General features: G+C 45.0%; 1 protein-coding gene across 1 annotated transcript in view; it reads left to right on the top strand.

The window, feature by feature from the left end:
- LOC146185540 (sperm-specific sodium:proton exchanger-like) overlaps window positions 1-15796 on the top strand; it is a 29619-nt gene that overhangs the window by 2994 nt on the left and 10829 nt on the right. Inside the window, exons 3-8 of the mRNA XM_084606485.1 lie at window positions 1999-2170; window positions 6167-6433; window positions 9886-9972; window positions 10428-10522; window positions 12777-12837; window positions 14880-15158. Of these exons, the coding sequence (XP_084462611.1) occupies window positions 1999-2170; window positions 6167-6433; window positions 9886-9972; window positions 10428-10522; window positions 12777-12837; window positions 14880-15158 (961 nt within the window). The remainder of the gene's footprint in view (window positions 1-1998; window positions 2171-6166; window positions 6434-9885; window positions 9973-10427; window positions 10523-12776; window positions 12838-14879; window positions 15159-15796) is intronic.

Here is a 15796-nt window from a genome sequence, read left to right on the forward strand (position 1 = left end):
CTTTGTCGACAAACATCATATACGAACGTATGTTCCTTGATAGCGTGCGTAATACGAGCATTCTCAATTCAGACGACTCAAATATGCCACATGTCGAGAAACATTTGGTTTAGCTTAATGCTAGAAGCCAACTACATCGTAGGTGCTGTACTGCTTTGAAATATTCACAAACGCTGCTGATAGCAACATTCCTTGAAAACAGAACAAGCTTTTAGTGGCCATCAAAATATAATATCTAATATCTGATTATATATCGAACGCTAGTGGGTTTCCAGAAATCCGTTTTTTACGACGTCAACGGGAGCAAATGGGCGGATATAAACGAGAAATGTTGTAGTTTGCAGTACCTAGTCATCCCACAACATTTATTTAAATACATAGTCGCTGAAATGAGCAGTGAATATAGCTCGTTATAACAGCACCGAGGACGCTGACCACTACGGCAACTCAAGTTCATTCCATTCCAGTGTTTGCATGTGTCACATAACGTGCATTAAAAGGGAATATTGTTCTTCAGAAGGATGGGATGGGCATTATCTGTTTATAGGCCAGGACACCTCAGATGCCACCCGTGCACTACAAGTCAACGTGACGTTGCGGCAGAAGAGCAACCCATCCACGCCTTATTCACAAGTTTGATGCTCTCATCTAAACAGTTGCAAAAGCCGGAACTTCTGAACCTAGGGCGCGCTTGGGCTTGTCTTCATCTGTTATCTGAAACCATCGTTAAAAGAGTGATCACTAGGCTGTGTCGTCGACCCAAATGGGAAGCTGAGTCAACGCGATCACATCGGCTTAGCGTGCCGTAACGTCTCCCATTTTTAAGGCGAAAGCCTTTATTGCCTGATCGTTGTCATTAGCAAAAGCGTCACGCTTTTGCGGCGGCTCTGATTGATCGATACGGGATGACGTCATGGAGGTTTCGACCAATCACAGAGCACCATCACAGTATGCGCGAATGCGTGTCTTATATGGACATATGCAAATCAATTACTAATTATTTCATAATTACTCATTAATTACTGGATAATTAACTACTAAGTACTGAATAATTAATAATTACTGATCAGTGACAGTGCGTAATAAATGTCGCGCACCCGGTAAAATCAACCACACAACAGTAAACGTAGAACAACTGCGAAGATACAAGGAGCGTGATCTCGTCGCTGCCAAACAGAATTCACTGAATAAATGCACTCGCAGAATGTGAGAGAGTAGTCGCTCGCTTTACTCGTAGCAGCATTCATCGCTACATGCGCAACAGTCTCGTAGCAGAATGCAGCACTTAGGCTTTCACCTTTTATCACTTTAGTCGCCAAAGTTTATTCGAAGTTTTGCAGTACTTTTCTAGTTCTGTAGTCCGTGTTCTGACCACAAAATTTCTTATATTACTTCAGAAATTTCTATTGTCATCGCAGGTTAAAAACCACACGAAAATTCTGTTATGACAACAGAAATTTTCTTTAGTTTGGCGTGCTCTGAACAAACATCAAGGTTTGTTTGGCGCACCCAATGCTAGCAATTACAATAATTTGTCTGACAAAGAACAATTGTCAAATTTCGCTCATAAAACATTTCTGCAACACCTCGCTTGCTTCCCACTCGATCAAAATTCAGTTCTTTGAATTTTTTCTTCATCAATATTAGATAAATCGGTCAAGAGCGATCCTTCGACGAGCAGAAGATTTCCAACAGCGAAACAGTTGCCGCGTATATGAACCTCGGTGCAGTGAGACAATAACAGTGTATTGTTTAAAGGTTCTTACTACTAACTCACTGTAAAGGGCGGTGCACGTTGTGTACTGTAGTTTCAGTGAATAAAACGTTTCGAGGTATTTGTTTCTTATCTTAGCAGAAATCTTGGAGCGCAGTGTGGGCCACACAGCAAACCAAATGTTTTCTTCGGCTCTACTCATAGCAGCTTCTTTTTTTTTTTTAAATCATTGTAGCACTAACAAGATTCTCCAAGACATTATCACCCATACTCTTCGTTGCCAGGTGCATCGCGGTGCTGATGCTCTACCCGGTGATCGGCCACTTCGGCTATCGCATTTCAGCCAAGCAGGCCATCGTGCTCGCTGGCTTGGGCATGAAAGGCACCTACACGGTGTCGCTGGCCACGCTCTACCACATCACCTTCCAGGACGTGCACACCGAGAACTTGACCAAGGCAAGCTTGCACAACCCACACTTGGGGATGTACAGCATATCATATCGCCGCAATAGTATCCGGCGTTTCCGCCGCAAAGTGCAATCGAACCCAGGAATGTCAAACTCTAAGGGGATCATGCATTAGTTCGATATATTAGTTGACGCATTATTTCTATATAAAAAAATTTGGACAGCACTTGAGTTGCGCTTTTAAGTGGACAAACCGACAGTGTTAAAGGCCCTGTCTGTGGCTTCCCTTATGTATCCTATTTCGCGTAGATACATATTGCAACTCCCGCAATCGCTGATGCCTTAATTTCTTTCACTTATTTCACACGTGCTAATTAGCACACTGCCGTAAGCTAACACGTTATTTGAGAGATCACATGACGTAGATTAGATAGTCGCGCTTTGGCCAATTCGTGCGAGCGTACCTGCGGATTCTGAGAGTGGCATGTCTGACTTGGGATCAAAGAGATCCGATGGCTTAGGTTTCATCACCCTCCCATCCGAAATTAGCTGCCCAAGCTCGCATCCCCTGCCAACACGGCCATGTCTTGTGGTCTCGTGACGTCACACAGCCCGACGACCAATCAGTGCCCAGCCATCTCACCTGCCAACTACCAGCCCGTGACGTTTCGCTCAACACCGACAACGCTGACGCGGACGCCAGGAAAGCGGGTTCTTTAACACTATAGTCACCGTGCACCGCCTATAGGTGCACCACTAAAAGCCGCTTAGCGGTCGTTTTGGAAAGTGTATCTGGGAGACGAGTGGTCCCTGCTCATACGCCACTGCATGGACAAACGACGTTCGCGTGCGTTTTTTTTTTTTTCTTTCAATGCGTAAGCATTAGCAGGATCATGAGGCGGAAATGTCTCTCCGCGCAGAAGGTGTCCGCAAACCAATAAGATTCAATAACTACATAATTGGTAAATTTAGTAATAGGCCATGGCCCACGCAGGACTGACTTCAAAATTTAAGTGGGCCATCGAGAAACCTTTGCCCACTAGGCCCCCAGAGTTTGGCATCATCCGAGTTTGACCAAAATTAGTGTCCAACATTATTTCACTGTGGCCAACTCAATGGTGACTTTGAAGTTTAGTTGGGCCAACCCAAATTTTGGCAGGCTTACGCATTCTCCGCACGTGAGAGGCTGTTTCTTTCGATTTCTTCTGCGATATCTACAGCTAAAATGAACCCATCTGTATAGCAGCAAAAACTTTGATGACAGCGCAGCCATCTAGAAGTAACTAATCCACATGCGTGCCAGCGGCTGCCTACAAAGCGCTAAATAGCTAGCCACAATATTGATCCCAGGTTCACTGTGATAAGCTTCACCGGCTGGTGTTTTTAATTTACCGATCCTCTGTATTTGAAGACATTGTGCCATCAGTTAACTATCGCTTCACCGATCGAATTCACACAATATTATTGCGACATAGTTGGGAGCCCTGTGTCGAATAATTCGCCGTAATTGTGGTTTAAGGTTAGCGACCGAAAAATCCTGAGAGAACAATAAAATTCAGGATCAAATCATTCGGACTGACGCCAAATTCTAAATGAAACTACTGTAAAGGAAAGTAATTAAGCGACAAATAAATGTGTGTGTGTGTGAGAAGGGGTGGGGGGTGATGGGAATCTTACCCAGGACCTTCAAGCTACGGGACGACACACTGCTCATAGGCGATGGAGGTTTGTTTCGTTATAGCTGAATAAAGGTGAACCTAGTGATTACGTGATGCGAACGGGTCTCGACGACGCAATCACATTTCTTTTTTAGAAGCGAAGCTTTATTGAACGTCCCCATCATTTAAGCACCACCGATAGCAATTAGCCGCTTCGGCGTACATCAGGCTATGTAAACAACTCATAGTGTTTGCAGCCGTAAAAGCATGAAACACGGTAAAGTGAGCGATTGCAACCTTCGGTAAACTTCAGGCTTCGTAATGCATACGTAATTTGGGAATAGCCCGAAAATATTTTCCCAAAAGACTCTCGACAAGCATCGTACATGCCAGTAGAAACATGTACTATGAGAGTCGAAGCACCGTGTTTTACCCAAATAGTCTTGCACCTCACGTCCATCAGCTTCATCTTTTGCTCTGCTCTCAAAACCTATGAAATTGCTTGACAATTAAACGCATAATAATGTACAGAACTGCGCTTACGCTAGTGAGCTGTTACAGGATTGCGTCAAACATATTTCGCTTCCTATGCTGAAGTGCGAATGGTAGCGTGAGTCACGAAAATCATGATGACGAGCCGGCACTAAACATTATTTCATATCGAAAAATAAACAGAATGAAAAGCAACTTCTTAACGCCAAATGACCTCAAGCCGCGCGCTCCGAGTTGTGTCGCCTGCCGTGCTCGAAAGTTTAAACAAGATCTCCAGCGCGTTATTATAGTGTTTGAACAGTTATTCAACAAAAATGTATTACTGGAGATACCCGGAAGTTTGTGTGAAAATGCACTGGCAACGAATGTTATTTATGTAACGATGCAAACGCCGTGGTAGAGCAAATTCATGACGCGACGACTGCGTATAAGAACACATGGCGAGCAGACGCCGTGTGCTCCCAGAACGCCGGAAGATGGCACGTCGTTGCAGAAGCGCGTAGTTACCACGACTGAATTGTATTCTTGCTTCAATGTTGGCAACCAGCTATCTCTTGTAATTTTCCCCTATCGCATTATTTACACGATAAGCGCTGTGCAAAAAAAAAAAAGAAAAAACGCTGCACTTATATTAGAGAGATTGATAATCTCTCTAATGTAAGCACTTATAATAGACAGATTATCAATTTCTCTAATATAAGTACAGCCGTTCTTTTTTTTTTTTTTTTTTTTTGCACAGCGCTTATCGTGTAAATAATGCGATAGGGGAAAATTACAAGAGATAGCTGGTTGCCAACATTGAAGCAAGAATAAAATTCAGTCGTGGTAACTACGCGCTTCTGCAACGACGTGCCATCTTCCGGCGTTCTGGGAGCACACGTTAATTTATAATTAGCCTCGACCTGTTATGAGATGGTTAATTATGTTACCAGTACATTATGAGTAGAATAACTGCTGATTAAATTTATGTAAATTTTGTTTACACAACAATTTCGGGGGCGAAGCACGAAGGCACATGCTGCCGCTGGGCCTTCATTGCGCAACAGCTGTGTCATGCAGAAACGGACCGCAGTAGACAAAAACAGTCCGTACGTTCAACTCGTTACGCTGTTTTTTTTTGTTGTTTTTTTTTCGCTACTATTGTCAGCGGTACCCAAGACAGCGCAGCTGCCCATCTCCACTCTGGATAGTGATCGAGGGCCTTGATACAACGCGCCGCTCACAAGGGCGCATGGTTAGCGTTCACTAGGCTATATTGCACAACTTTCCTACTTTAAAATATGATTTTTATGGGGATATAGCTTCTCTTTGATATACCGAATGATTCAAAATATCTGACATATCTCTCAGGTTTAACTATATGGGCGAATACTTGAGCGTTCATTATCATCATCAGTCGGCCCACTGCAGGGTGAAGGCCTCTCCCATACTCCTCCAATTAATCCGGTAGTGTGCTAGCTGCATCCGCTTGACTCCTGCGACATTCTTAGCCTCATCCACCCACCTTTCTTCCGCCTCCTGCTACGCTTTCCTTCCCTTGGAATCCAGTTTGTTAGGCGACCATCAGTTGTCCTTTCTACGTCCTACATGCCCTGCCATGCCCATTTCTTCTCCTTCATTTCCACTAGAATGTCATCAACTCGAGTTACGTCATTATCTCGAGCTCTTTATTTAAGATTGCTTTCATCCTGCTCGCCATACGGTAAAGGCCAGTTATCCCGCTGGCAGGAAGGCTTTTCCCGCACAGGCCGAACTTGGCACTTAAGTTGCCTATAGGGCGAACTAGCCTTCTATCATATGTCATTATGGTCTGGAGGTGATAATTTGAAAATCGCCTTCTCAAAGCAATGATCTGTGAATGCTGCTAACTTAACTCTCTCCACCTTCATTTCCAGTCGTTTATGTACGTCGCGACGGACATGATCCTCACGGAGTTCATAAACGGCACCATCGCTCCGTACCTTCTCAAGGTGCTCGGCATACTGGACGTGTCTGAAGTGGAGTGGCACACGATGAAGGACGCCGTGGCGTACCTGCAGGAGGCTGTGGACGTGGCGGCGCACGTCAGCCGCAACAACCCCTACTTCCTGGTGGCCGACAAGGCATGGGTTATGCGAAACACACGCATCCGGAACCCGCTCGAAGTCATGCCCCGATTCAAGGCGAGTGCGCCTTTCTCTTCCTCGCTGGTAGCCAACAGCGTAACGTGGCGCAAGAAACTGCAGTGAGTAAAAAGAAATTAACTGTCATCTAGCCCACTCCTCTTTGGGGGCAGGATATCCTGCCTAAACTTTGAGGCAGATTTCCATCATGAAGAATGCGGAATACTTTATGGCCGTTAACTAAGACTCCCTCGTCAACGCATGCGAAGTTTTTGCGGTTGCCAATCTTTTAACCACGGTTTCTGTCATCACTAAGTTCCTGACCACATAAACTTCAACGCTGCCTTTAAAGTCCTCTTTATATCACTAACTGCATCCAGTTACTATGCTATGAGGTAGGAATATGTCTCTGCGGCCAATAATGAGTACTCCATGTATTAAGTTATCCAAATCTACCTCTGCACTTGGGAAACGTACAGTCATGGACAATATTTTGCGAGACGCCGGAGCCCCGTTTCAAAGCTGCCTCTGGGCCACTAGGCGGCGTGGTGCGCGCGTCGAGGTTGCGCGGGCCGATGACTAGGCGCATGCCCGTCCTATATGCGTCCGCTGGCCTTTCTCCTCGCTCGTTTTGTTTGAAGCGCTGCTTATTCCGCACTTGGGCGCGGCTGGCGCTGTTTACTGCTCGCGCCGCTCGAGCTATGCGGCCGTCGTGCTCGGCGTGCAGCCAGTCGAAAGCGATAACAGCGCTCGTGCACGGGGCCCGCCACCTTTATACCGAATCATTTAGATCTGTTTCTTTTTTTCTTTCAATAATAACATAACTTCTGGCATGCGATAAAGGTCTCGTTTCTGCAAACTTCCCACTGCGATGAAAACATCTCGATAAAGACACTCGGTCCTTATGCTTCAACTGCGAGCGTTAGCGTGCATCGCAACTCATTCATAGTTATTGTGCCGACCAAAAGCGTAAAAGAGAGAAATAATCCTTAAGCAACAAGTTTATTGTCATAAAACAAAAAATAAAAATAAAACAATGCAGACATCACTGGCAAACGAAAAATTCCTAATACTTGGTGAAACCGCCATCAGCAGCGATGACGCTTGCCAACCGGCGTGGCATCGATTCGTAAAGGGAACGAACCACATCTGTGTCCGCACGAAGCCTTTCCCATTCACCTCTGATAGCTTCCCAGAGTGTGTCTGCGTTGGCATTCCCAATGTGAGACCTCATCAGGTGAGCTTTCAATAGGCCCCACACATTTTCAATGGGACTCATGTCGGCTCCCTTCGGAGGCCATGGCAGCTGCCGCACGCCACGAGCGTCGAGAATAGCGCTCACTTTTCGAGACGTGTGTACAGGACTCCTATCTTGTTGAAAAAGGTAGAATCCATCTGGGAATGGTACGTCAAGGACATATGGCGTTAACACACTCTCAATGATGTCGACGTAGGCGTCCGAGGTGAAGGATCCATCGACTCTCACCAGAGGCCCCAGTCCATTTCTTGACATGGCGCCCCATACAGCCACGGAACAGCGACCACTGGAGAACACATTTTGCACGTATGGCGGGTCGTATCTATATAGGAGAAGAAAATCAGTACAAAGTTATAATTTGGGTCTTATACATCAGGTTGAGCGCGAGTGAAAACTAACTTTTCCGTGTAAAAAGGTTTGATTAGCAACTGTGAATCGTTTCTAAATAGTTAGTACTTGAACCACGCTACTAAATGACAAGAGTTGTTTCGGAAGAGCAATTACTTTAGAGTAAATTGCGGCATCGGCACTAAGAAGCGTTTGCTAATGGACTCTCTTCGGAAGGGCGCTTCTATCAACATCGTGCACCTCCGAGATATTGCATGCTGAGGAGGAGTATTCGGCATTGTTTACGACGTATATTTCATTTGGGAACACGAAGACAGCAGTTTGCCGCTATATCCTACTTTATTCGTATTCTTCATATAAAATATTGAGGATTTACTTAGACGCAAAAAAAAGGGTATCCATACCTGCAATTCACTGGCCTCCAAACCCGGCACTTCTGGTCCCAGCGGGTGGAAAAAGAAGACTCGTCCGAGAATATAACTTCGGACCAGTCGTGCACAGTCCACCCTTTCAGAGAGTTGGCGAACTCGAGCCGTTCCTTGCGCTGTTTAGTTGTCAGATGCGGCTTCTGGGCAGCCATGCACGATCGGAGACCAATTTCTTTGAGCCGCCGCCTGATAGTTTTAGCAGATATATTCAGTGCAAGTTCCTTGCGGATTTCTTCTGCAGTCATGAAGGGGTCGGCCACCGATGCCGCTATGATCAGGAGGTCATCTTCTTCTGTTGAAGCTCTGTCAATATAATTAATATATATTTTTGTCACACTTGTCGCAAAAATTTAGACAAGCGCATCTGTTCTAATGGAAGTTACTTATGAACACTTTCTCTGATCCTGTGTATATTCAAGCAGATATTTCAGCGCTCAAGAAACCTTACCCCAGGGATAAAATTTACCGCACGCCCTCTACTGCAGCTTGTGTCCTAATTGCCTTGTCATTTCGAAATCGATCTACTGAGCGAGTGATAAATTCCTCACACATTTTATAGGCGGTACTATCGCTTCATAACTCCTTGAGGAGCTTAGGAAGCGGACGTCTTACACTTAAACGAAAAAAAAACGCTAGTTAACTATCATGCAGACTAGGTCTCGTTGTCTGCTTGTCCGTCCACAGCAATCAGAAAATTCATTTTGCCCAGACATTCGAATCAAGATATGTTTATGCGCGTCAAATTCGGTTCTGAGCTTCGGCGCATTTTTCAGTGTACGGCATCTGTTACTAATTTAAATCATGTTGAGTAAGTGCATATTACTGAAATCTGACCGCATTGGCAATTCTACCTACTGGTTGTTCCCTCTCTCTTCCCTCTAAATAAAGAAGAAACGATTGCCACTGTGCTATCAGGAATCGATCTATTAAACTCATTCCCATCCGGAGTGCAATTTGCCTCTAAATTTGCACCTTTTTTTTGTGTGTTTGTGGTGGGTGGGAGAGGGGGGGGGGGGCGGGGGGGGATATCCTATGCCAAATGCCAAATGGAAAAACAGCACAAGATTATTGTAGGCACCTTTATTATTGAAACCATTATAATAAGGAACGATTCAAAGATCCTGTGTTTCTATATAGCGCAGTATGTATTGCACAGTCGTAGACCTATGCCCATCACAGGCCAACAGTAGGCTCTAGGCTGTATTTTGAATGCAATGATTTCGCGAAGTGAACTTACACAGATACATAGTATTCCTTCTAAGTTAACCACAAAATCAATGAGAAATATTTCCATACCTTGAAACCGCTGCTTTGTGTGGTGAAAGGGGTCATCCCTTTTTCACATACTTTGCGGCGTGACGCCAACGTTTAAGTTGTTTTCGATGCTCAAATCTGACATTTTACACGCTACATCGCATATTACATGCCTTGTAAGCATAAGGGGAACACTTACTTTTTTCTTGTTTCTTTTTGTTCAGAAGCAGGACAAATCCCACTGGCGCAGCGCCCGTAGGAGGCATCACGCCGAGGCGCTAGCGGTGGAGAACGTCCTACGCATCGAATCAGTAAGTAGACAAAGTGGCTCAGATAAGTTACTTCTCCTGAGCATCGGCCATATTTTCACCCAACTGCTTCGGCATCTGTTGCAAAAAAAAATGTATTTTAGGTTTTTCGCAGTTTTGTGGCATTTGTATTCTCGCTTCTATTTATTAGTTCTATGTAGCATATCACAATATACCGCAAAAGCATCGCTTGTTCGACTTGACTAGTTCTCCGGCAGTTCTCGAGCTGAGAAACTTAAACGAGAAAAATTATTTCTTATTATTATTTATTGTCATCTTTATTATTTCTTAATTTTTTTACCGAAGAGTTACCAAGCATTATAAACCGGTTAACCTAAACAGGGACGCGTCATAGTTTGGCTCATCCATCGACATTTTGGCAGCTTCCTTGCTCGTCAGACATGGTTGGCTACACCAGGGCTTTTTTTACAGATGCCTCAATGCCACCTTTGTCGCAGGTGAGCTACTCTCGGCAGTACAGGCAAGGAGTGGTCCAAAAGCAGACGATGCTGGCCCTGCTTGCAGCGCTGCAGTACCCGTACGACAAGAGAATGTGAGCACAAAATAGAAACATTCAGCATTCACTCTGAAGTTATGCCGGAAGGCTTGTACGAGCTCCTGTTAATCTTGGGCAATTGGCAATTAAAAGTGTTGCCGCGCGGCTTTGGATAAATGAACACCAAATCGCGTTTTGCCAGCGGCCCACCTTCGTCTTCAAAGCGTGCCGCCTCCCTCGGTCTTGGTATAACGCTGTGAAAGCGTTGTACGTTTCATCAGTTTCCAGAACAGTGGTTTTCTTACTCTGAACACTAAAAGGCAGCTGGTAATAAGCACGGAACCCGCTGTTCGAATTTTCTGAAGATTTGAAGAAATTCGCTTCGTAACCAGTCATCGCTTAATATTTGTAGCTATGTTACTAGTCGCGTGATGCACGACGTAGTAGCAAACCTTAACTGGTTTTATCAATTTTTTTTTTCTGGCCAACATTACCCCGACAAATAAATGAAAGCGAAAAAATAGAAGATTCCTCGTTATACAAATGAGGTCTCCCCCCAGCGGTTCCTAGCCTTCCTCTTTTGAGGCAGGGTACACGGGGCTCTTTAAGAAGCAAGGGCCATCCGCTTCATGACAGATTCGTCTTGGTTAGCTTGCTGCATATAGCTTTAACAGGAAGTGATGGGTGATGATACAATATGGTGCGATGAATCCTCTTCTGCCACACCATCACAATCCTTCATCGTCGTCATTAACGTGACAATATTATCAGTATGTGCTGTTGTACGTGGTATACTGCGTTTAACGTCCCAAAACGGCATGGCTTATTAGGAACGCCATAGTCGTGTAGTTTATTTGATGCAAATAAAGAATGTAATTCAATGTCTCTTCCTTTCCTGGCCCAATGTCCTTCCCACAGTACTTGGCGCTCAGTTCAGCGAGTGTCAAGGGGTTATTAGGATGCATTCCCTAAACCTAAGTCATTTCGTCGGGAAAACTCGCTGGTGTGGACAAGATGGCAAGCGGGTAAAGTCTAAAGCATCATTCGTTTCTGTGAGTGTACGCGCAGCGAGCGGCCGAAGAAAAATCCGGCGTGAAGTGGACAGTTCTGGCATCGCCGGGTGATGGCACGTGCTACACCGGGAAAAAGCCTGGATATCCGCCTGGGGTAAATCTCATGCGGTAGGGAAGAATATGCCAGCTTTTCGTCAGTTTACTTCAGAGATGCGCTTACCACGTGCAACCGGTCCCTGCTCTCCCGTGAAACTTTGAAAGGACTGCATCCGAACGCATGTTTACCTAGGTCTCGATCCCTCCCACAAACGTCACGAATCCCTTTTCTTTTTTTCCTTTTTTTTCAATTCAATAAGATCTGTATCGGGCCTGCAGCATGCCGCACTTAAAGGAGGTTTGTGCACAAGCATGCAGAGCCAGTTTTGGAGAGGACAGCACGAAAAGCTGGTGGCTACGAATGATCTAGAACGGAGCACATTGACGACTGCGATCAAAACGGCAGAATTCGCAATAGATCCGAAATAGCGAATTAGTTATCTCATAGCGCATTTAGTAGTTATCAGTTATAAAGGTTCCTTGTTTTATGGAAGTGCAAGTTCATCAAAACTAAATTTCAAACACTTTTTCCCAAATGTACTGGTCTAAACGAAACATCCAGTGTTAGCGTTTGATACCTTTCCTCTACGGCTAAGAAGTAGATCCGTTTGTTTCAGTGGTCTCCTCAGAAATATATCTATTCACATTGAAGCGAAAGCTTCGCTACGCCATTCATCAGCCAAGGTCAACCTGGCAGGCCGCTTGATTTTCAACGATCCAGACAGAGGTCACAGTGTGGCTATATATATCTGAAACATGATACAACCTATGGTGCACCCCCAATTGAGCTTTGGCGGCAGATACAGCATCATGTGTTCCCTCTCCTAGTTGACGGCGTACTCGACTCCATAGTATCGGAAATTTCATCGCTGCAAAACATTGTCTGCCCATGTCTGCCCGAGCCTAACCAAAGCAAAACTAAGCAAAACGACGCCCTCGCTTCGCCTAATTTGGTTTGGCAGGGTTAAACCTTGGCCATTTTTAATTACCAATTTCCTATTTTTTAAAAGCACGACTGAGAACAAATCCCTTCCGTTCCAATAAAGGTTTCATTTATTCAATCACATTTTCTCTTTTATTTAAATACTGCAGCTTCGTTTGAAGATGTCATAAGGTGTCTTCCTATAGGAAAATGATCTACCTTACAATTGAGAACAGGCACCTTTTTCATCTTACTAATACTGTGAAATTTCTTCCTTCAGATACCTGGACACGGACATAATCAACTCACTTGTCGATATTCCACAATGGATTCTCTGGGTGGTAAGTCTCGTAAATTCTTCGCATAATGGTCGTTTTGTACACTCTTTATCTAGTTGCTCATAGTTTCCAGTTATAATTGGAACTTTCAAAAAGTTTCGCTTATAAGTGGAGCTTCTTTAAAAATTCTACTTATATCCGGAACGCATGTGGAACCAGATTAAGAGTATACTCAGCATTTAGAGGAGTATTCTATGCTTGACTAGTTAATACTACTTAGTTTTAACCTGTGCACACAGGCGGTTGGCAATGTACTGAGGTAAAGCATATCCATCATTGTCTATCTAGCCGGAGAAGAGCCACAAAGACCACTTCGCCTGCTTTCAATGTAGAGCTCCAGATTCCCAGCAAGTATTCGGCTTATTGTATCCTAATATTAATTATAGCATTGCTCCTACAGATCTTCATGTTACTATATTGCACATTCCACTGTAAATTATGGAAGCCTGGCTCTGCTGCTAGCAGAAAATTAAATTTTAACGGGATAGCGTTAAAGGCCGCGTTCTGTAGGAAATCCAGTGACGGGGTTGCCTTTGTCGGCGCCGCCGTTATGAGCTAAACGTCGCCGGCTGTAGTTGGTAGGTGACATAGCTGGTTGATTGTTGGCCATGTATCTTCCTGAGACCCCATTGTTTGATTGAGGTGGCAGTAACTGCAAACTGAGCTTATTTGACTTGGGACCTTAGACGGGGATCGAACCCGGCAGTACCCGTGGATTCACAGTCAGACCCGGTACTTTGGGGCACGCAGGCAGGTTCATACAGCATTATGAGATCGGGATTTTTCATTTATGCCGTGCTATGTTTTACAAATACTTGCGACTGTTTGCTAATGAGCATTTGCAGGTAATAGAGACACTAATGAAAAAAACCAGTGATTGAGGGAGTAGGTAATGCATCTACGCGAAGTGGGATTCACAACACGAGCATCATGTCATCATCGTCATTAGCCGGACTATACGCACTGCAGGGCGAAGGCCTCTCCCATTTTCCTTCAATTGATCCAATTCTGTGCTAGATGCAACTACTTGAACCCTACGAAATTCCTATCCTCATCCACCCACCTAACTTTCTGTCACCCGCTGCTACACTTTCTTTCCCTTGGAATCCAGTTTGTTACCCTAAGCAACCATCGGTTACCCTCTCTTCACACTACATTTCCTGCCCATGTCCATTTCTTCTTCTTGGTTTCCACTACAATGTCAGTAACTCCAGTTATTTCTCTGACCCACTCTGCACGCTTCCTATTTCTTAAGTTGCACCCAGCATTATCCGTTCCATAGCTCTCTGCGTTGTCCTCAACTTAAATAGAACCCTTTTCGTTAGGCTCCATGTTTCAGCCCCACAGGTGAGTACCGGTAGGATGCAACTATTGTACACATTCCTGTTGAGCCAGACCGGTAAGCTACTAGTCATATTCTGCGAAATGTATTCCATCCGAATCTTATTCTTCTTGTTCTTTGTCTTTCATGGTCCGGATCTGCGTTTATTATCCATCCTAAGTAGACATATTGCCTACTACTTCCAGTGCTTCTCTACCTAACGTAAACTGCTGCTCCTTCCTGGGGCTGTTGAGCATTGCCTTAGTCTCCTGCATATTAATATTTAGACCTACCTTTCTGATTTTACGTTCTAGATCGCTAACCATTCGTTGCAACTGATGCCCTGAGTCACTTAACAAGGCAATGTCATCAGCCAATCGCCGATTACTTAGATATTATTCGTGAACCCTGATGCCTAACAGCGCTCCCATTCCATGTCCGAATATGTCCTCTAAACAAGCTGTAAATAGGATCCGCATATAGACGCTAGTAACGCTGTCACTTTATGCTCCAAGGCAGAGCTCAAATGCCCCCCCCCCCCCCCCCCCCCCCCCCCCCATAGTTTTATCCTCGAAACTTCACCTGGTAAACAAGAAAGACGGCGTGAAGTTTGTTCGAAGCTGATTAATTTCGAGAACGAAGCCTTTTTTGGAGTCGACCAGCAAATTTCAAGGCGGTGCTCAGGCGCGAGTGTCAGCGCTGTGTGCCTCGTGGTCTCTCGCAGAAAGATCGACTGGGCGAGCCTCGACACGAGGAGACCGAGCTGGACGACGAGTCGGCGTCGCTATCCGAGAAGGTGGTGAAGCCGCTCAACGAGCGCCTCATGGACCTGTTCGAGCACGAATGCTACGAGGTCATCATCACCAATACCACGCTGGCCTTCGTGCTGCTCCTGGTAGGGCTGCTAAGAGCCGCTACTTACAGCAACGAGCGATACTTCACGATCGTCATGCTGGTCGAGTTCATCTACCAGGCGGCCTTCTTTATCGAGGTCGCTACCATGGTAAGTCTGCGCAGTCATTATAGCCCAACAAATGCATTCGCGCCGAGTCCTGGTTTCCCATGGGCTTAGCCGGCATCGTGGTGTTCAAATTATTTATTGAAACCCTCAAAGGCCTCTGTTGAAAACCTCGAACGTTTCAAGAAGTCGATTGCCTGGAAACCTCTTAAGTGTGAATAGAGAGGTACACATTTTTTGGCTTACACACCACTATCATAACCAAGGTGCGCCGATGGTTGTTGTTGTTTTTTTTTTTTTTTTTTACTTTGAGATACAACGATGAATTCTATCAGATTCCTATATGAATGTCGCTCTTTTATGCTGATATTTTTAATGGTATTACATGGAATTTGAAAAACGGTATTTTTACATGAAAGCTCTTTACGGCTCAAACCTTAGGCGCCTATTCCTAGCATAAGCAGCGTCGCCGTCTGCGTGAGCGGTGAGCGCGCGAAACAAGGGTGGCGCAGATGGCCACACTGTCACAGTTGACACCAGCCAACACCGAGCGAAAACTTTTATTTGACCTTCCGCAAACAGCCTTAATGTCTGCAACACAGGCGCCCCATACTGTGGAGAGAATGAATACTTTTGTATCCTACGAGATCTTTTAACATATTGCTTTCTGCCCCAAAAAAAGC

Source organism: Amblyomma maculatum, chromosome 6 (genome assembly GCF_055883805.1).
Source record: "Amblyomma maculatum isolate TAMU_Amacu chromosome 6, ASM5588380v1, whole genome shotgun sequence".
NCBI lineage: Eukaryota > Metazoa > Arthropoda > Arachnida > Ixodida > Ixodidae > Amblyomma > Amblyomma maculatum.